The sequence below is a fragment of the Ovis aries genome, chromosome 9, assembly GCF_016772045.2.
Source record: "Ovis aries strain OAR_USU_Benz2616 breed Rambouillet chromosome 9, ARS-UI_Ramb_v3.0, whole genome shotgun sequence".
Taxonomy (NCBI): domain Eukaryota; kingdom Metazoa; phylum Chordata; class Mammalia; order Artiodactyla; family Bovidae; genus Ovis; species Ovis aries.
The window spans coordinates 89465583-89487370 of record NC_056062.1 but is presented as its reverse complement, the minus strand read 5'-3'; the positions used below and the strand labels follow the sequence as shown (position 1 = coordinate 89487370).

At 44.8% G+C, this 21788-nt stretch overlaps 1 protein-coding gene across 1 annotated transcript in view; it reads left to right on the top strand.

Annotated features, from left to right (window-relative positions):
• ATP6V0D2 (ATPase H+ transporting V0 subunit d2) overlaps positions 1-21381 on the top strand; it is a 55168-nt gene extending 33787 nt beyond the window's left edge. Inside the window, exons 3-8 of the mRNA XM_004011856.6 lie at positions 6813-6991; positions 8186-8265; positions 10060-10137; positions 17374-17550; positions 18693-18770; positions 20459-21381. Coding sequence (XP_004011905.1) covers positions 6813-6991; positions 8186-8265; positions 10060-10137; positions 17374-17550; positions 18693-18770; positions 20459-20620 — 754 coding nt within the window. The 3' untranslated portion in view covers positions 20621-21381. The remainder of the gene's footprint in view (positions 1-6812; positions 6992-8185; positions 8266-10059; positions 10138-17373; positions 17551-18692; positions 18771-20458) is intronic.
• The last annotated feature ends 407 nt before the right edge of the window (positions 21382-21788 follow it).

Here is a 21788-nt window from a genome sequence, read left to right as displayed (position 1 = left end):
TTCAAATAATGCTGAAGCCTAGCATGCAAGATGTTAAGCATGACCTTACTAGCCTGGAAGATGAGTGCAATTGTCCAGTGGTTAGCACATTCATTAGTACTACCCTTCTTGGGAATTGGGATGAGGACTGACCTTTTCCAGTCTGTGGCCACTGCCAGGTCTTCCAGATTTGCTGACATAATGAAAGCAAAACCTGGATGGCATTATCCTTTACGGATTTGAATAGTTCTGCTGGAATTTCATTCAACATGAATTTTAGGAGGACAAGAATCAGCCTATAGCAGGTGAGTATCCAGACATGTCACTGAATAATTTAATTTGACTGATTTAACAGGTTCACTTTAAATACTGACATCTATGATATACCAGAAATATCTTTGCAGTATTTAAGTTTGCAATGAAAGGTTTTACGTATCAGCTTAGAGTAAATGAGCTAGTGCATCCTTTCCAGCAATTGTTTCCTGTGGTTCCACGGCAACGCTCTTAAGCCTTGCTGCCTTACCCCACCTGGGAGGTCATGCCTCTGGGAGATTATTGTAGTTAACTGCCCGGGCCCCTTGCCTTACAGCCTTGAACCAGCTGCCGCTGTTGCTGAACCAGTCCAGGCCTGACACCCTTCACGGCAACGTCCCAACTCTGCAGCTGCTTCATCACATGTACTTTCTGATCAGGGACTTCTTTTGCTCTAAAGCCATCAATAAAACTCTATTTGTCTGAGATCTTCTAGAAATTTATTGAAATCTTTTTCCCTTCATTTCACTCTATTGATGAATGTTTTCCTTTTCATATACCTTGAATATTAATGTGGTTTGGGTAGCGGGGTCAAATGGTGCATGATATGCTCAGACCAAAATCCGACCAGAGAAGCCTGAAAGATTTGTAAAATCCCCTGGCTTTTCCCTGGGCCTACCATCTTAGCAGATGTGTCTTCAGAAAGGACGTGACCACTTTCTTCTGAACCTCTCCCAACTATATTCTTAAAAGAGCTCTCTCTCTTTGCCTAACTGTCTCGTGCCAGAGTGCTTAGGGAATGATGGTCATTTCTCAGCTGCTGCTAACGACACTTAAGTACTTAAAATTTTTATTCATAGAACAGTTCCACTAACACTGAATTATGGCTCTCTCTAGTGTCTGACCATTTAGCAACTGTTATATTAGCCCAGAATTCGATAGTTATATCACAGGGAAGGTAATTTAGTTAGCTTCAAGATCCTTAAATAAGTTGGGGGGCAGAAGGGAAAAGAACAGCACTAAAGCGAAGCTGTTTTGTCTGAATGGAGCCGGGCTCTGGTGGCGGGGGTCCCAACCCCGCCCCTCTCCAGCAGCGTGACCTTGGACAAGGTGTGGAACCCCCACAGCCTGATTGCTCTGTGTAAAGTGGCCCTTAAGCACTGACTGGTGGGGAGTCTTGAGTAGAACCATGTGTGTATTGCATGTAATGCCTGACACATGTTGACAACCTCGAGAAAGGCTGGCATTTTTAAAAATTAGTCTTTTTAAAACCTAAACTTTTTAAAATCGTGTCATTTACTCTCACAATTTTAGGTTCATTCACATGCTTTCCTGGTGGCTCAGCTGGTAAAGAATCTGCCTGCAATGTGGGAGACCTGGGTTTGATCCCTGGGTTGGGAAGATCCCCTGGAGAAGGGAAAGGCTGCCCACTCCAGTATTCTGGCCTGGAGAATTCCATGGACTGTATAGTCCATGGGGTTGCAAAGAGTCAGACATGATTGAGTGACTTTGACTTCACTTCATGATTTTCACAGGTGCCAGTGTCAGAGTTATAGAAGAAAACATTTAGAAGGGGCTCAATGAGAATGGTTGTCTAGACCACGAGTGGGAGAAACATTGGCCCAACTGAAGGGACACGGGTCTCGGCTCTGTTACTGCTTATAAGCACAAGTATTTGAAGCATGAGGAGTTTGAACTAGGTAAGCGCCCAGTTCAGTTCAGTTCAGTTCAGTAGCTCAGTAGTGTCCGAATCCTCGCGACCCCATGAATCGCAGCATGCCAGGCCTCCCTGTCCATCACCAACTCCTGGAGTTCATCCAAACTCACATCCATTGAGTCCGTGATGCCATCCAGCCATCTCATCCTCTGTTGTCCCCTTCTCCTCCTGCCCCCAATCCCTCCCAGCATCAGAGTCTTTTCCAATGAGTCAACTCTTCGCATGAGGTGGCCAAAGGACTGGAGTTTCAGCTTCAGCATGATTCCTTCCAAAGAAATCCCAGGGCTGATCTCCTTTAGAATGGACTGGTTGGATCTCCTTGCAGTCCGAGGGACTCTCAAGAGTCTTCTCCAACACCACAGTTCAAAAGCATCAATTCTTCAGCGCTCAGCCTTCTTCACAGTCCAACTCTCACATCCATACATGACTACTGGAAAAACCATAGCCTTGACTAGACGGACCTTAGTCAGCAAAGTAATGTCTCTGCTTTTGAATATGCTGTCTAGGTTGGTCATAACTTTTCTTCCAAGGAGTAAGCGTCTTTTAATTTCATGGCTGCAGTCACCATCTGCAGTGATTTTGGAGCCCAGAAAAATAAAGTCTGATACTGTTTCCACAGCTTCCCCATCTATTTCCCATGACAGCCATTTTGCTTTTTTGCATTTCTTTTCCATGGGGATGGTCTTGATCCCTGTCTCCTGTACAATGTCACGAACCTCAGTCCATAGTTCATCAGGCACTCTATCTATCAGATCTAGGCCCTTAAATCTATTTCTCACTTCCACTGTATAATCACAAGGGATTTGATTTAGGTCATACCTGAATGGTCTAGTGGTTTTCCCTACTTTCTTCAATTTAAATCTGAATTTGTCAATAAGGAGCTCATGATCTGAGCCACAGTCAGCTCCCGGTCTTGTTTTTGTTGACTGTATAGAGCTTCTCCATCTTTGGCTGCAAAGAATGTAATCACTCATGTGACTTTAAACTCAAACATGACTCAAGTGACCCATTAGAGATTTCATTCCTAACCACTGGAGGCATGGCCCTGAAGGTTATCAGGATCAGTCTGGAGAGAACAAGTTATCTTCTGGGCATATCATCCCCATCCACCCCAAACTGCCGCTCATTATGCACCTGGTGCCTGCGTGCTGGAGGTGAGGAAAGAGACGCCTCTCCCCTGCCGTGGTCCAATCTTGAGTTCTCGCTTTGTTTTCTGAACAAAACTATGAGAACTGCCATTATTATCCCATCTTGAAAACAAGGCCACTTAAATGAATTGAAATAAAGCAACTCAATCTCCGTATGCCTTCCTCTTTGCAATGTAGGACCTAGCCTCTGTTAACTTAAAAAAAAAGGACCCGATACATACATGTGCACACACACACGCGCACACACCCACGTGTGCACACACCCACATGCGCTGCACAGGCGTGCGCTTGAGTTTCGTTACCTGTGGGCTGACTTCTCACTGACTGTTCGCCCCCGTCAGCGTCGGTCTAACAGTCCTCTGCAGATTGGGAATGTTGGCGGCTCCCCTGCTTCTACATCACAGGGGTGCTGTGGGGAACAGTTAAACATCTGGAGTCTGCTAAGATTATTAAGTGCTGGCAATTCCCCTCTCAGGTAATAGCTTCTGAGCCATAAAGGGACAGTTAAATAAGCACTTCCATTTTAATATCCTTTTCAGGAGATAAAAAGGATTCTCCAATTCTATAACGTCTAAATCTGGCACTGCTGTTTGGAGGAGGTGAAGAAACTTCGTAGTTACACAATTTCATGAAGGGATACGTGCCTTCTTCTAAACTTCCTTAGGTAAAATTTTTCTTGGGATAACTTTTAGAAGCTCAGGTGCCATGCAGGAGACTATTTTCCTGCTGGAAATGCATTCTTGCCCAGGAAGTCCGTAACCCAGGCAGCCAGACTCCAGTAACTGTGCCTCTGAGTGGACAGGCTTATTTTCATCCAGTGAACGGTGGGTTTGTCCTTTTTCACACTCATTTATCCCGTTTGGCTGTGTCTGGTCTTAGTGGCGACCTGCAGGATCTTCTGCTGAGGGGCACGGGCCTCTCTGGCTGCGGCGGGACTCCGCTCTGCATGGGTCTAGCTTCCAGCACACGGCTCTAGCTGAGGCGCGTGAGCTTAGTTGCCCTGTCGCATGTGGGATCTTGGTTCTCTGACCAGGGATGAAGCTAGCGTCTTGTGCATTGCAAGGCAGATTCTTAACACTGGACCACCAGGGAAAGTCCTGAAAGGTGTTTTATTTTCGAGCTTAAACTGCGCAGTGGTTGAGTCCCATCGCTGCCAAACCTGAGGACTGTATCTCATCGCTTAGCTGTCCCTTCCGTCTCTTCCACCTCAGCCTCTCGCTGCCTCTTTCCCCTCAGCTCTTAATCATGTTCTGTTCGCTCCGATCTTTCGGGAAAAAAACACCAACACTGAAAGTCCAAAGTTCCTTCAGCCGCTAGGTCTCCATATAGTTACCTTCCGCTGCCCTGTAGTGTGAACTCTTTTAAAAAACAAAATGAACAAAACCTCTTTACTTCCCACTTGTTTTAAACACACAATGGCCAGGTTCCTGCCTTCTCCCCTTTCCCTTCCACAAGCAAATCCCCCTGAACATGTGCTCGCTCTGGTGTTAGAGGGCTTCTTAGTGGCTACATCCCGAAAACACTTGGCTTTAGTGTCCACCTTGATTTTCCCTGGTGGTTCAGAGGGTGAAGCGTCTGCCTACAATGTGGGAGACCTGGGTTCGATCCCTGGGTTGGGAAGATCTCCTGGAGAAGGAACTGGCAACCCACTCCAGTACTCTTGCCTGGAAAATCCCATGGACAGAGGAGCCTGATGGGCTATACTCCATGGGGTCGCAAAGAGTCAGACACGACTGAGCAACTTCACTTCACCTTGATTTTCCTGTGGCCTTTGACTTCTTTCTGAAATGTCCTAGAACTCCCTCCTGTGGCTTTCTTGCTCCCGTCTGGTCATTCTTGCTGAGGTTCTGTCCAGGGCCTTGAATGTTGGGGTTCCCCAGAGTTCTCAGGATGGAACTCTTGAGGTGCACTCGAAGGTGTGACCTCAAGCATGCCCAAACACGTTTAAACTGCCCCCCACCCGCCCCACGCTGCACCCGGTCCCCTGACCGTCTCTGCCCCACCGCTGTCTTCAGGACTCAGATGTCTGAAGCCTGCCTGGGGTCTCCTCCTAGGCATCTGAGCTCACTCTGCCCATAAACCCGCTCCTATTATAACCTGCTCTTCCTCCAATGCTTGCATCTCAACAAATAGCTCCAGCTTCTAACTGTTAAAACCAGAAACCGATGCGTCATCCTTGACAACTAAACACAACATAACCTGAGCGTTCAGAGAAAGTTTCCAGGAGCAGACAGAGTTTGACACATGGCTCTCTCATTTGTTAGCTGTGTCATCATGGCTGAGATTTTTTACCTGTCTGGGCCTCTAGTTGCTCGTCTGTAAAATTTCACTAATAATAGTACCTATCATCATCACAGTGTGATTATCATAATTAAATAAAAATGCAGTATAACTTTTGAAAAGCATTTTACTAAAGTGTGCTTCCCTCTTCTGTTTTAATGCCTATCCTGTCTATGTAGATCATAATTCTCTCCTGTCCTTAAAGGCACTCAGCATCTCCCAGGGCCCTCGATCTAAATTCCTCATCTTGTCCTTCAGGACCCCGCCTGTTCAGTCTGGGCCCCACCTCCAGCACTCAGCCTCAGGCAAAAGGACGTCCTTGTTCCTGGCTGTCTGCCTCTGGGGCCTTCCACGTGTTCTCCCTTCTGCCTGGAAGCACTCTTTCGCCCCTCTCCCAGCCGCTTTTGCTTGGACAGCTCTTGCTCATTCTGCAAGCTGCAGCCTGAAGCCACTCCCTAGGAAGTCTGATCCCAGTTCAGTTCAGTTCAGTCGCTCAGTTGTGTCTGACTCTCCCCCATGGACTGCAGCACGCCAGGCCTCCCTATCCATCACCAACTCCCAGAGTTTACCCAAACTCGTGTCCATGGAGTCAGTGATGCCATCCAACCATGTGATCCCAGATGGGTTTAAACGCCCGGCTCTGAAGCTGCACACCACCCCACAGTCTCTACGCAGCCAGTGTGCTGTACAGGGCATCCCAGTGGGTCCTTATCCAGTACCTCCCTTAAGCTATGTTCGGAGGCGACTGTGTCTCTCTTACTTCTCAACCTCATTGTTTGGAACGTCCTTGGAATATAGGGCTTTATATTGAAGGAAGAAATCACATCAAGTGTGAATCTATGGACACTTGGGGTTCTGGGAGGGGGAAGAGGCTAGAAAGCTCACTCTCTCATAAGAGAAAAAGACCAGAACAGTCTAATTTTTAATAAATAAAGCATTTTAATTTTTAAATGAATATTTTAATTTTATTCCTTTTTATTTTAAATACTTAGAACTTTGAATCCTCAGTGATGGGGCTTCATCACAGATTTCAAAAGTCAGTTTTTAAAGTAGAAAGAAACCCTTCAGTTCTGTTTCTCAGCTTTGTCAATCCGTAGTCCATCATGAGAAATCAAGCAATTTTACACTCTCGTGGCTCTCTGCCCCCAGCCCCACCCTCCACATACGACAATTAGTATGTAGGGTCATCTTTTAGGTGGTTCCACTGGTCAGTTATTATAACTATGAATATGGTTTTTCAAACTACAGTTCCCTCTGGGAGTCGTGTATTTTACCCCAGCCACATCGCTCATACACCAGAGTTTAAAATAAAAGGAGATCTAATTTCCTTCGTGAACGAGTACGTGGCTGAGCGGTGTGTGTTGCTTTCATCTAAGCTGCGGGAAGCTTCTTATGCTCATCGTTTTCCTAACGACCGAGTCTTCCTTCCACACCAGGTGCAGTTACATGATAGACAACGTGATTCTCCTGATGAACGGCGCGCTGCACAACAAACCCGTGAAGGACATTCTGGTGAAGTGCCACCCCCTGGGCCATTTCACGGAAATGGAAGCAGTCAACATTGCAGAGACACCTTCTGACCTCTTCAATGCCATTCTGGTCGAGACACCGTTGGGTACGATGCACAAGTAATCGTGCAGCTGCTCATGTGTGTTATCACACTATTAGAAAATGCAGTTGCAAGTCACAGCTGTCTCCATGAACACAGCGCCATACTGTACAGATTCCTCGAAGGGGAGGGGACACTGCAGGATCATCTGGTCCAGCTCCCTCCTTTTTCAGATCAAGATGAGTGGAGTAATACCGCCCCAGATCCCATGCAGACCATTGGTAGCTGAGAAGGGCCAGGCCTCATCTTCCAGCCTCCAAACCCATGGGCTTCACTCCTGATCACAGCAAATAATGATAAAACTTGTAATTTTTCAAAAAATTTTCCAGCTGGGTTTTAGGTGATTAGTTCCTTACCTTTTCATTTTAAATTTCTGTCTGTATAAGGCTATGTCTGGGAAACCCTTTGTTTTAAGAAGTTTGGGAATGCCATTTTTTTCTGAGATGCTCAGGAGTGTCTGTCAAACTACCTAAAGTAGTAATAAAATAAATGTTAATGTCATCATACTTTGGCACTGACAATAGTTACAGCATTTAAAATGCTGAAGGAATCATTTTATATCTTCATTGTCAGGAAACCTAGATAATAGCAGTTCACTGTTGATCATCATAATAGTTGTCATTTAGAACAAACTTTAAAAAGAAAAGTAATTGCATCATTATTAAGTGTCGGTTGCTCCAGGAGCATAGCATGGCTGAAAGACTGTGAGTCTGAAAACCCAGGTCCACATGCATGAAACCAGGTCCTGTAGCCCCCAACCAAGGGATTTGGGACAATTCATTTCACTCCAGTTTCCTCATTCTGAAAACAATACTCTCTTCCTATCAAAGAGTTTTAAAAACTAGGACAGTTTTAATACAGCTCCATACTTGTACATAGTAAGGTTGCAAATGGTGGATACGGCTGGCTGATGTGGGGAGGGGCTTCAAAAATGGAAACCATAAAGTGAGTAGTTCAAGGTTGTGAGGACTGAATATGTTCAAGTGTATCCAGTGTTTACTGACGGCTGGCACAGAGCAAGCGCTTCCTCAGTAATCACTCCCCCGTCACCGTCATTGTTAGCTTCACTGAGGCTGTTAAGTGCCCATCACTGTACAGTCTCCTAGTTAGGGGTGAGCAGAGGGTGGTACATTCACGAAACATTTTCTACAATTTAAAATCCTATTTTGATTTACTTTGTATGATAATTTCTGCTTTCAGCTCCATTCTTTCAAGACTGTACCTCTGAAAATGCTCTAGATGAACTGAATATTGAAATCCTGCGTAATAAACTATACAAGGTAACTGCTTCCCCAAATGTGATGTTCTTTGTTACATAATACATTGTAACCAGAGTTCTTCATTAGATGTCACTTACTTGCTAGCAGCTCAGCTGGTAGAGAATTCGCCTGCAAAGCAGGAGACCCAGGTTCCATCCCTGGGTCAGGAAGATCCCGTGGAGAAGTAAATGGCAACCCACTCCATTATTCTTGCCTGGGTTGCAAAGAGTAGGACACGACTGGGTGACTAATACTTTTATTCTATCGACCAACGGTCGGCTCGGCTGTTTGGTATTGGCTTCCCAGGTGGTGCTGGTGGTCAAGAACCCACCTGCCAAGGCAGTACACATAAGCGGGTTCGACCCCTGGGTCGGGAAGATCCCCTGGAGAAGGAAATGGCACCCCACTCCGGTATTCTTGCCTGGAGAATCCCATGAACAGAGGAGCCTGGCGGGCTACAGTCCATGGGGTCGCACAGAGTCAGACATGACTGAAAGCAACAACGCTAGCACTAGCTCTTGCTAGCCAACTTCTGAAATATGAGGTTAGGCATAATGGGAACAAATCTCTTTTTAGTCCTGACTTGTCCTCTAGTTAAATACACGTATGTCAAGTTCTCCCATCCAGCAAGATTCTTGAGATGATCCCATTCCTCTCTGTAAACTTAGCTCTTACACGGCACCTGGCACATAAAAGGTGTCACCTGGATGGACGGATGGACGGATAGGTAGATAGACAAGTGGGGTGAACAGCGCCAATCCATTTCCAGAGCAGCAGTGCACACAGTAACCCCTGGGTTATGTAGGTTTCATTCTGTCCTCAGCCCTGTTAGAGTCCGTGAATTTCACAGTGAACCTGCCCACACAGTTTTAATTTACTGACAGTGTGCAGCACCCGAGGATGGCCAACCTGTGGACACAACCCCACAGGCACCACCTTGGGCAGTGCGGCCATCTGTCTGGACCGTGCTGCTGCCCTCTGAGACGCCCTGTGTGATAGGGGCTGAGTCAGAGGGGCTGTCCATTTTCACCCATGCAACCCCAGCATCTTTAGACACTCTCACAGAGCGACTGAATGGACATGCCCTCTGTCTAGCTTCTTATGCGGAAACCTATGAAACCTCTCCAGGGCACTGCATTGTGGCAGTTTCCTTTTTATAAAGAGACTTATGGGCTTAGAGGAGGCATCCCTGAGATACAGCTAACAGAAGCCACTGTTTTAAACATTTCTAGGCATTAGCTCATTTAATCCACTCAACAAAACTACATGCCGTCCCCGCTCCCAGATGAGAAAACGGAAGCATGGAGAGGTAAATTTGGCTGGTAGAAGTCAGCGAGCCAGTGGGCAATAGAGCTGAGACTCAGATGCAGACTGCCTGACTCTACAGCCTAGACTCGGCCTTCCCCGTGCATTGTCCACGCTCAGCGCCATCCCAAATGTGTCTCGAGCGCTAGGACTTTCACTTTTCATAGGGCCCATTCTGGACTTATTTGCTGAGCTCATAAGAGAGGTTCATAGTCTTGTTAGAATAGTGAGAATTGACTGTGAAATAATCAAACAGCCATGCAAAAAAGTGCTTGGGAAGGTATTTCATGCTATGATAAGTTCAATTTTGTTCTTTTACAGAGTTTTGCTTTTTAGGCTATGCGTTGTACTGCCTGGAGAAAGTTTCCATCAAGTATATTATAAAGTATCTCCCTATGGGAGAAGTAATTCAATTTTCATTAAAGAGTTTAATAAGTCTTGAAAAGCTGATCTAGAAATTTCCAAAAGGAAAATATGTTCATTTTATTGTTTTCTGTTTTTCTTTTTAAGTCCTACATCGAGGCATTCTATAAATTCTGTAAGAATCACGGTGATGTCACAGCGGAAGTCATGTGTCCCATTCTGGAGGTAAGAAAGAGACCTTGACTTTTTTATGCCAAATAACAGGCTTACACACTTTTTATTTATATAATCCTACCTTTTTTTTAATTCTCAGAAGTTCTTTTATCTAGAAATAAAATAGCAGTATATTTTATTAAACGTATCATTTGATGTCTTCAAATAACAGTGGTATTTTCCTAGTTTTCTACAGAGAAGAGCTATTTGGGAATTAAAAAAGAATAATGTGTATAGAAGTTTGATCATGATTTACTTGGATATAGTATGAAGGAAGCAGATTATAATTCATTAAAAATTTAGTATGGTTTGGACAACTGGTGGACTATAGGTACCCATAACAATCACCAAGTTCCCTCCCAATATTGGGCCTGTTGGGAGCCCCCACAACTTGTCAGCAAAACCCACTGTGGGTGGCACTTCTCATGTAAGTCCTAAAATAAAAGCCTCCACGAGCAACCCTAGAGCACCACCGCAGAAAGACCAGGGGTGGTGATTCACAGTTGGCGTGCTCACTTACTCCTCACAGCATGGCAGATGCCACCGTCGGCGCCCACCTCTCTAACTGATGTTATACTCCCTTTAATTCCTCTTCATCATCACAGCTTTCATCTGTGCCCAGAGGCCCTCTTGCTTGCAAATGTCAGTCTGCACACACACGGGAGACTCAGGCCAGAGATAAGGGATGGGAGGGGAATTCTGGGCGTAGTTTGCACTGTTTTACCTGGATCTCTCTTGCTGACTTACTATTTCACTCGGATCTTTAAAAAAAAAAAAAAAGCATTCCCCAGTGGTCCAGTGCAAGGATTCTTCACTTTCACTGCCAAGAGCACAGGTTCAATCCCTGATTGGGGAACTAAGAATCTTTGAAGCCACATGGCACGGCCAAAAAACAAAACAAAACAAAACTTACTGGGCTTAGAAAGCTCTCGCTTTGCCCTATGGAAAGAAGTTCTGTCTAAAGAATATCCTTAATCATTAGATTATCAGTTATACTGGCTTCATTGATGGGTTCAGTTCAGTCTCTCAGTCGTGTCTGACTCTTTGCAACCAGCACGCCAGGCCTCCCTGTCCATCACCAACTCCTGGAGTTTACTCAAGCTCATGTCCATCGAGTCGGTGATGCCATCCAACCATCTCATCCTCTGCCGTCCCCATCTCCTCCCGCCCTCAATCTTTCCTACCATCAGGGTCTTTTCAAATGAGTCAGCTCTTCGCATCAGGTGGCCAAAGTATTGGAGTTTCAGCTTCAGCATCAGTCCTTCCAATGAACCCTCAGGACTGGGTAGATATTAACATTTACATATTTGAATGACTTCTGATTTCAAGAAAAGCCTGATAAGAGCTACTCACTGCAGAAGAAGAGAAAAAGCTGAAATAGCTTCATCTGCACACATTTTAACCTAATGTTCTGACACTGCATTTGATAAGAGTGTGTGTGTGCATAGTTGCTCCAGTCCTGTCCAACTCTGCGACCCCATGGACGGAGCCCACCAGGCTCCTCTGTGCATGCAGTTCTCCAGGCGAGGGAGGATACTGGAGTGGGTTATCGTGCCCTCCTCCAGGGGATCTTCCTGACCCCGGAATCAAAGCACATCCCTTACATCTCCTGCACTAGCAGTTCTGGTTCTTTACCACTAGAGCCACCTGGGAAGCCCCCTGATAAAAGTAACTCCCCTCAAAGATCTAATTATTAAACCTTTACAGTTAAAGATACTGTTGAAAATTTAAAGTCAAAGCAGTCCTCAAAGTAAGAACTCTTTGGAGGACTCCAAAAATATTTTTTTTTATCTCTATCTGTATTACATAGGCAGTGGGCATCAAAAGATATTTTTTCAAGACATGCCAGTTGTCAGAAAGTGAGTTCCAGACATGCTGAGCACATAATACAAGCAGCCTAGTGACCATCTGAAGCACCTCACTTTCTTTTCATAAATTTAACTACTAGCCACTTTATAAAAAGCCACATTATCTGTGGCTCAAAGTATAGATTCTACATGGCATAATTCCTGTGGCTTAGCAATGATTCACATACTTTGTACCTACCAAATATGTGGGAAAGAGTTATGTTAAGATTAATAACCTTCACATCTGTCAAAATGACTATCACCAAAAAGAATATAAACAACAAATATTGGCAAGGATGTGAAGAAAAGGAAATCGTCGCCACTGTAATTAGGAACATAAATAGGTGTGGAAAATGGTATGCTGCTGCTGCTGCTGCTAAGCCACTTCAGTCGTGTCCGACTCTGTGCGACCCCATAGACGGCAGCCCATCAGGCTCCGCCATCCCTGGGATTCTCCAGGCAAGAACACTGGAGTGGGGTGCCATTTCCTTTTCCAATGCAGGAGAGTGAAAAGTGAAAGTGAAGTCGCTCAGTCATGCCCGACTCTTAGCGACCCCATGGACTACAGCCCACCAGGTTCCTCCGTCCATGAGATTTTCCAGGCAAGAGTACTGGAGTGGGTGCCATTGCCTTCTCCATGTGGAAAATGGTATGGGGTTTCTCAAAAAAAAAAAAAGAAACTAGAACTACCACGTGACCCAGCAGTTCCACTCCTGGATACACATCTAAAAAAAGCAAAGATACTGATTTGGGAAGATACATACACGCCAGTGTGGATAGTCGCATTATTTACAATTTCCAGGGAATGGACGCAACCTAAATGTCCATCAACAGATGAAAAGGTAAAGAAGGTGTAGTAGATATATACAACGGAATACTACTCAGCCATGAAAAAGGATGAAATCTCACCATTTGCAGCAATTTGGATGAATTTGGAGGGCATTATGTTAAGTGATGGAGAAGGAAATGGCAACCCACCCCAGTGTTCTTGCCTGGAGAATCCCAGGAACAGGGGAGCCTGGTGGACTGCTGTCTGTGGGGTCACACAGAGTCGGATATGACTGAAGCAAATTAGCAGCAGCAGCAGCAGCATGTTAAGTGAAATAAGACAAAGTACTGTGTGTTATCTTATACGTGGAATCTAAAAAATAAAACAAACCAGTGAATAAAACAAGAAAAGAAGCAGACTGGTGGATAAAGAGGACAAATTAATGGGAGGGGCAGAATGGGGGAAAGGAAGGGTTATCATGGGATTTTATGAAATGTGATGCAAAAATCGTAAAGTGCTATAGAATAATCTTTCATTTAATAAAAAAGAAAAAAGAATAGCCTTACAGAGGTATACAATGGCAGTATTAATAGCTAACTTTTATTGTATACCAGCTACTGTCCTAGGTGCTTTATATATACGAATTCACAAGGACTTCAAAAGAGCGCATTGAGATGTGTAGCTTAGGACCTCTCTTTCAGAGGGGACACTGAGGCGCAGAGAAGGCTAGTAAGTTGCCTGACGTCAAACAGCTGCCAGGATTTGAACACAGCTTTTCCGGCTCCAGTTCTGATGTGTTTATCTGCCGCGCTAGATCACCTCTACATCAAATTCACCTGCAGCCCTTCCATATGACGCTAAGTGCTCATTCTTAAGCAAGATCACACTCCCCATGCTCTAAAAACCAGAAGCAAATAAGAATTTCGTCTTTGTCATCCTTGGTCACGTGAAAAGGACAGCGCAGTATTAGAATACTTATCGCCAGGAGGATTTGGTCAAAATACTTATACCCTGTGTTCTCTTTGTCCTTTCCCGATACCCAAGATACTACCTTATCGGATTTTTTTTTCAAGCAGTGTTAAACATAAAAATCCATTTAACTTTATGTGCTTAAGTAAAAATATCAGTTACACATGGTGTGTAACTATTACATGTCTAATGATATAATCAGAAAAGGTGTGTCAGCTTTTTGTCAATACCCCAGGTCATGTAATTACTTCCCCTTTTGTTTGCACAACCATAGAGTCTTTAGAATTTTGAAGTTCTTCCGTATATATTCTCATCTGATCTTATTTGATAAGAGACTTCAAAAGATTGAATATAGTGGAAGAGGGAATAAACCTAGGCTTGCAGATGAAAATGTGACCTAATTACGAGATTGTGGCTTCATATTTAAAAAAAGAAATTGACTTACATCCCAGGCAAATGTGCTGCAGTGGACTGTTTGCCTCATTCCTGCTTTTCCGATGATCTGCACGGTTAATGAGGCCGTGAAAATAAGCACAGAGTATGTTTGTTTCACCTCCCTGGGCCAGGACACAGGCTGATAAGGAGGGGCTGGTTCACTTCACTCTCTTCCTCTGCCATCGACCCCTCTATCCGCTGCTCCCACTAGGGAGACCCTTCCTCCTGTAAGGAACTGGCAAGAATTTTCAACTGATCAGCCCAACTCTGTCATAAGCAACGAACACAGGTTTTGAATCTGTCAACAGTGCACAGCTATCTTTTGCAACAGCAACGGAAAATACGTTATGGGTTTACAATGCCTAAGTATCTGCAGGGAAAGGAAAGACAGGATGTTTAGGGTACGCTGGGCCACACAGGCTGGTTGCCCTCCGCAGGTGATACAGGGCTTCCGGGAAACCAGCACCACCCCAGCTACACGCCTCCGTCATCAGGTGTCATGGCAAAGTGTCTGCTTAGGGACGGTCAGAGACAGGGTGGCCTCTTTACGATTCAAAAATTATAGCTCTTTTCACGAAGAGAATACACACACAAACACACACACGGCCTCTAGGCTAGAAGAAAGCGGTAGATAGACACTTATAATAAAAGGGAAATTAAAATATAATAAGGCGCCAAAGGAAATCGTATCCGGTTAGAGAGAAGAAAGGCTTCAGACGAAAAAGATTGTATTTGAGGAGATCCTTAAAGGCAGGTAGAATTTCAACCTGGAGCATTATGAGATGGCGTGTGTGCTCCGTAGGACAAGTGCTAACAAGGACCAGAAGGTGGAAAGTGAGCGGCGTGTGCAGATAAGTAGTGGCGTTTGTCGAAGTCCTCTCTTCTGGGCGAGGCTTGGGAAGCCTCTCCGTTCCCTCCCAGCCACCCGTCCCTGCCGCCTCTGTGGCTGCGTCCCCGGACCTGGAGCTTCGGCCGCTCCCCCGCGACGCCACGCTCTGCCCGCGCGACTTCTTCCTCCGCCTTGGTGCCTGCACGGCTCCCCTCCCCGGCCCGTTTCTCTCCTTGTGATTCTAACATTTTGGCGCTAGAAAGGACACTGAAGAGCATCTGGGACGACGAACTCCACTGTCCCTCCGCCTGCCCTGTTGGTTATTTTCAGGGTTTCTTATTGCCATGAAATCTCCCTCTTGCATTTCTTTTATCCCTGGAAGGCCTAAGATTACTGACAGGTTTGGTTATATTCAGTAGCCAGAGGCAGCTGCCTTTGCTTCCATATAAGGCTTCTCCTTGCTTCTGACGCACCCATAATTTCCATGAGAGCAATCAAAAGAAACAGAAGAAACCAACTCTCACTCTACTGATAGGAAACACCTGTTCTAACACAACAGTTCCAGTAAGATCTGTTGTAAGTCTGGATTTGCTATTGGTTAATTAGTAAAAATAAATAATACTGTAGAGCAATTCATTTCAGCTCTGATGTGCATATGAGCGTGCTTGGGATCTCATTTCAAAAGCAGAGTCTAGTTCACTAGGTCTGGACTGCAGTCTAAGACTCTGAACTTCTAACCAGCTTCCCAGTGAGGTCAAAGCTACAAATCCTTGAAACACACCTAGGGTAGCAACATGGTAGAGAATATTAGAGAATTTTAGAGTGGTAGGACTGTGGACCATTCTGTTGGAGTTGGTAAACATTTGAGATCCTCCTGTATCAGGCACTAGATATTCAAAAATGAACAAGACAGACATGACCCCTCAAAGATTTTAGAGTGCAGTGGGATGAAAGGCGCATGCAGAGATTTTAAAATAATGTGGTAAGCACAGGTTGCTTTCGGTAGATGGAGAAGGTCTTCTTAGCCCAAGGTCATCACGGCAGATTCCCCTGGCGCGCAGAGGAGGTAGCTGTGGGGGACGGACTGAGATGGAACGGTCAGCATGGGTGGAAGCAGAACCATCAGGAGTATGGAGAAATAGAAGGCGATTTCAAGAAGGATTTGGTGGTTAGATGGAACAGAGAGGCGGGAAGTGGGGCTGGGAGCTCAGTGTCTAGTAGGGCTCAGACAGAGGAGACAGGTTGGGGTAGACTGACCCCTCCTGAGAGAGCGTGTGGTCAGACCTCACCATTCACAAATAAGGAAACAGGTCCGGAGAGCAAAGTCACTTGTGCCAAGTCCCATGATCCTTAGCAACAGGCTTAGATTTATTGATATCTACCCTAGGACTTGAAAGAATAAAACCAATACCAGGGAAGTACAAACAAATGGTAAGTAGCTCGGTTTGTTTTAAGTTATGACCAACCTAGACAGCATATTAAAAGCAGAGACAATACTTTGTTAACAAAGGTCTGGCTAGTCAAGGCTATGGTTTTTCTAGTGGTCATGTATGGATGTGAGAGTTGGACTCTAAAGAAAGCTGAGCACAGAAGAATTGATGCTTTTGAACTGTGGTATTGGAGAAGACTCTTGAGAGTCCCTTGGACTGCAAGGAGATCCAACCAGTCCATCCCAAAGGAGATCAGTCCTGGGTGTTCATTGGAAGGACTGATGATAAAGCTGAAACTCCAACACTTTGGCCACCTCATGCGAAGAGCTGACTCATTGGAAAAACCCTGATTCTGGGAAAGATTGAGGGCAGGAGGAGAAGGGGACGACAGAGGATGAGATGGTTGGATGGCATCACCGACTTGATGGACGTGGGTTTGGGTAAACTCCAGGAGTTGGTGATGGACAGGAAGGCCTGGCGTGCTGCAGTCCATGGGGTCACAAAGAATCGGACATGCCTGAGCGACTGAACTGAACTCATGTCAGCATTCAGAAATGGATGTTAACTGGTATGACATGCCCGTTTTTGTTCTAAACACTTTGCCAGGACCTTCTGTGTACATTATCTTGTCCTATCTCTGAATTGATCCCAGCAAGTAGGTCTTATTCTGATTTTTATGGAGGAGGCATTTGGGACTCTAGGAGCCTACAGGAGAGGAACGCGTGAGTAACTGATGACAGCCTGGGAGCTGCAGTGAGTGGGATGCCCTGGCCGCCTGGGCTGTGAGCTCCTTCTCTGGCCAGCATTGCTGCTCTGTGGCAGGAAGAGACTGTGCGAGCGTTAATAACACATGTCCGTATTATAATTAGCCATAGATTGGAAAGAAAGCAGATCGTTTTGAAAATGAATTTGTCTAGAGCATTTAGTAGGTGGTTCAATTTCGTTGACTCTGATGTCTTGCAAATTCAGTTTGAGGCTGACCGGCGTGCGTTTATCATCACTCTGAACTCCTTTGGCACTGAGCTGAGCAAAGAGGACCGGGAGACCCTCTACCCGACCTGCGGCAAGCTCCACCCCGAGGGGCTGCGCCTGCTGGCCCAGGCCGAGGACTTCGAGCAGATGAAGAGGGTGGCGGACAGTTACGGAGTGCGTGCTTATCCTGGAATGTCTTGCGTGCTTTCCTCTCGCATGCTTTAGAAGTCCACACATCACATTTACACTTTATCTAACGCGGTTATAATGTTTATAGGCTAGAAGGCAGTATCTCTTGCTATGATGTCTCTCCCAAAGAAATACATCGAGTTTCTAACCCAAGCTAGTGTGTTTTTTAAGATTCCTGCCAAGCAAGTACTTGTTTAAATCTCCAGGGGATGGTCATTTGAGCCTTTTTTTTTTTTAAGTGCTTGATAGAGCAAATTCCCCAAGGGACTGGTACAGTGGAAATGTGAGCTCATGTCAGAGTTATGTGAAAGAGCCTGCCCCAGCCGCCCTTTCAAATGCCCACTGGACAAACAGTGCTAGGTACAGAATGTCCCCAGAAGGACAGGGGAGAAATGGTCACACTGTTTATAATGCTCCCTCTGCTCGGTGGCCAGGATTCAGGAAAGAGGGCTGCCACCTCCTCTCTTACTGCGGCACCCGGCTGCTCTTGGACAGCCTGAAGCTTCTCAGCTCAAGGTTACAACCACATCCCCTGGCACCCTCCCTTCTGACGTGCAGACGGTAACACACAGACCCTCTAGGGAGCTTTTCCAGAACCAGAATGACACCCTTCTCATCTTTGCCTATGGATTTTTGCCCCCAGGGAAAGAAAAGCCAACCAACAATGCATGAACCTTTGTAACGTCTCTCGAGCATAATCCTAAAATGTGAGCTTCTCCGCGGTTTTCACCCCTTCCATATGAATTTTATCAGGTGTCATCTCAAAACCCGTGAAGCCATATTGATTAACCCACAAGCACTCATTTAGCCTCTATAATGTGTCTAACCAGCCCTAAGAGACAAATGTGGAAATTAGCTCAAACCATGTGCACAGAGCGTAGAATTGCGTTTGCCTCCCGCCTTGTAGGCCTAAATAAGCCAACAGAATGGAATTCCATCCCTCCTCTCCTTGTTTGGATTTTTTTATTTCCTCAAGAGACCAAAGAGCCTACAAAAAACATTCAGGCCTTCTGGATAGATTTTCTAAAATAGATGCGCAATTCTTATGTTGCTGGAAAGATATAATTTTTATGCTTATAAAACGTGAAAACTTGTTTAAAAAATAATGTCTTGCCTTTGCTTTTCAGGTATACAAGCCTTTGTTTGAGGCCGTAAGTGACAGCAGTGGGGGAAAGACTTTGGAGGATGTGTTTTATGAGCGTGAGGTATGGTGAGAATGGAAGTGTTCCTAGCATTTACGCCCTTTTTCTCATATTCTGGGTTTTAGTTTTTTTTTAATGCCTTGGGTTTTCTTTACAGTTGACCAGGCCAACTGACTAGGCACGTCTGTAGCTTGGACAGGTATTAGTTAGTGTCCCTGCCTTGGAGCGTCAAGGCCCTGAGGTTCACAGATGATGGCTTCCTGTAGGATTGTCCCATCCAGACAGATGTGCTCATCGTGAAGTTCCGGGAGTGAGCCAGCTGTGCTGTGCTAAGTCGCTTCAGTCGTGCCCAATTATGTGTGGCCCCTTGGGCTGTAGCCCACCAGCCGCCTCTCTCCAGGGGATTCTCCAGGCAAGAATATGGAAGTGAGGTAGCTCGTCCATAATTACCCAGAGAAACAAAGCCAGGATGCCCTCATGATTGTGTGTTGACAGCCGTCATGGAGCACACTCTGTTAAGGGCACACCCTCTAACCCATCCCTTCTTCAAGGAGGGTTGATCACTCCTGTGTAGTTACAACACTTAGGAACTATTTGCGTGGAAATCCATCCAGTCTAGATTATTCTGTTTCCCTGAAAAGGCAGAAGAGTACTTTAATCTTGTAGCCAGTTCATGGGCTACTAAAACGTACAACGGGAGGACTTTGGGCAGGTAGCCCAATGGGGGCCCCTCACATCTGGAGAACTTTTTACGATGTGTTTTATTCATTTCCCTAAAACCACTGGTTTTAGAGAGAAGCCTGAAATTTACCCACACTTTAGGGTCAGACTGGCTCCAGAAAGCAGTGTGAGTCTTCCTGTAAGTCCTACTCTAGACATTGTCTAACAGCTCTCTAGAAGGAAGTGAAAGCAATGCAAGTTGTTTCATATATTAGGGATGTTTTAAAAGCCCACACTCTTGCCCTTCTGCTGCAAAAACTGCTGTTAAAGGGCCCCCCTTGGCAGGAAGAATGCCTGCCTGCTCCTGACAGTGGGGAGCTTCCCCTTCCTGACAGCTTTGCTTGAGGTTTTCGGAACAGAGTAAGGAACTTGGTACCTCTTTTTTTTCCTAAATGGAAAAGAAGAAAGGGATTGTTCCATTTCAGACTGTACCCTAGTTTAAAATAATTTTTAAAAAATTTTTCTTTAAACGGTTTAACTATATGTCAAGTTTCTAAGGAAACTCATAGTGTCACCTGGTCCGGATTCCAGAGTCCTGTATGCCATTGCCCTGAAAAGGAGTTCAACAGCCTAAAAACGACTTGAAAATTGTAAACCGTTGTGGCCAAGGAAAGGTCTTATGTAAATGAGAGAAGCCCACTAGCTAGAAGCCAAATCAATACCACTACCAAGTTACTCACACACACACACACACACACACACACACACACACACACACACACACACGACGTCCTCCTAGGAATCGGTGAGTCAGTGCTAGCAGTGCTACTGAGATTTGGAGCTTCTCTTATAATTTTCCAAACTTAACTTCTTAAACTGCTGGTTGCCTGCCTTTCTCTGCAAAGTGACACTCTCCCTCTAGACTTGCTAAATTTCCTGCTGCTTTCCTTTCTTTGACCCAATTTGGAAACTGTCTATTTAAATACAGATAAGCACCAAACAAGCACTAGCTGGTCTGTAGCTTCATATTATTTCATTAACGTAGAATGTTCCACATAAGTTGATGGTCCATGTTTTTTTTCCTTCCTCAGGTACAGATGAACGTGCTGGCATTTAACCGGCAGTTCCACTATGGCGTGTTTTATGCATACACCAAGCTGAAGGAACAAGAAATGAGAAATATCGTGTGGATAGCCGAATGCATTTCACAGAGACAACGAACTAAAATTAACAGTTACATTCCAATCTTATAGCCCAGTGAGGGACCTCAAATGCAGAAAATCATAAATGTTAAGAGGAAGTTATGAGGGAAATAAAAGAGTTCTGTTGTGTTATCTAGATCACACAAAAGTAAGAGACGTTGCACTTCATGAAACACAGCAAAGCAACCCTGAGACAAAGCATATCTTTTTCCAGGAGCCTTAAATCTCGTTATGTCTCATTCTTCACTGGGCCTTAGACATTAATTTTAATTAACCTGTGGTACTTTCCCTATTCTTGTTTCCTTCTTATAAAATCAAATCTATTAAAAAGTGTTTTGCTTTCTCCTGTTTCTCCACAGGCCCAAACACTGAGTGCCTCCTTTACCTGTTAACTGTCCATTCCTTATCTGTGTCTGCAAAAATCCAGAGTGGTACATAGCCAGCAAGGACCACACGTGGTGGAAAACACTGTATTTTTCTTCTAATACAGATTTTGATCTGGTAGGCTTGGGAAAGCTACACAGTTCCAAATCATATTCCATAGGTGCAGCTAGTGTTAAATTTCTTATTAAGGCTACCAATTATAACTTATTGTCTCACAACTTTCATTAAACAAAAGGTATACCTCTCTTTCTTACAGTTTCTTCATATTAATACTTTGAGAAGAAAAAGTCGTTATATTTATTCATTCAGAAACATGATTTATAAGTTCACAGGATATGAATTCTCTATAAAACTCCAGTTTACCAGAGAAAGAAAAATCAACAAACACTGTGCTTTCTTTAAAAATAAAAAATTCCTAAATAGAAAAATCTGGGTTTTTTGTTATATTTTAAAAGGTAAACATATATTTAAAGTTCTTCAAGTAAGAATATTTACAGAGAGTATAGAAAGTGAAATCACTCAGTCGTGTCTGACTCTTTGCAACCCCGTGGACTGTAGCCCCCCAGGCTCCTCCATCCATGGGATTTTCCAGGCAAGAGTTCTGGAGTGGGTTGCCACTTCCTTCTGCAGAGGATCGAATCTCCCCAGCCCAGGGATCGAACGCAGGTCTCCCACACTGTAGGCAGACGCTTTACCGTCTGAGCCACCAGGGAAGTCCAGGAATACACAGAGAGTATATCTATACTGAATTAGGCACAAAGACCAAGAAGTAAATCCATTTGGGGGGAAAAATAAACTTCTCATAAAAAATTTTCTAATTTCAGTGATGGGAATT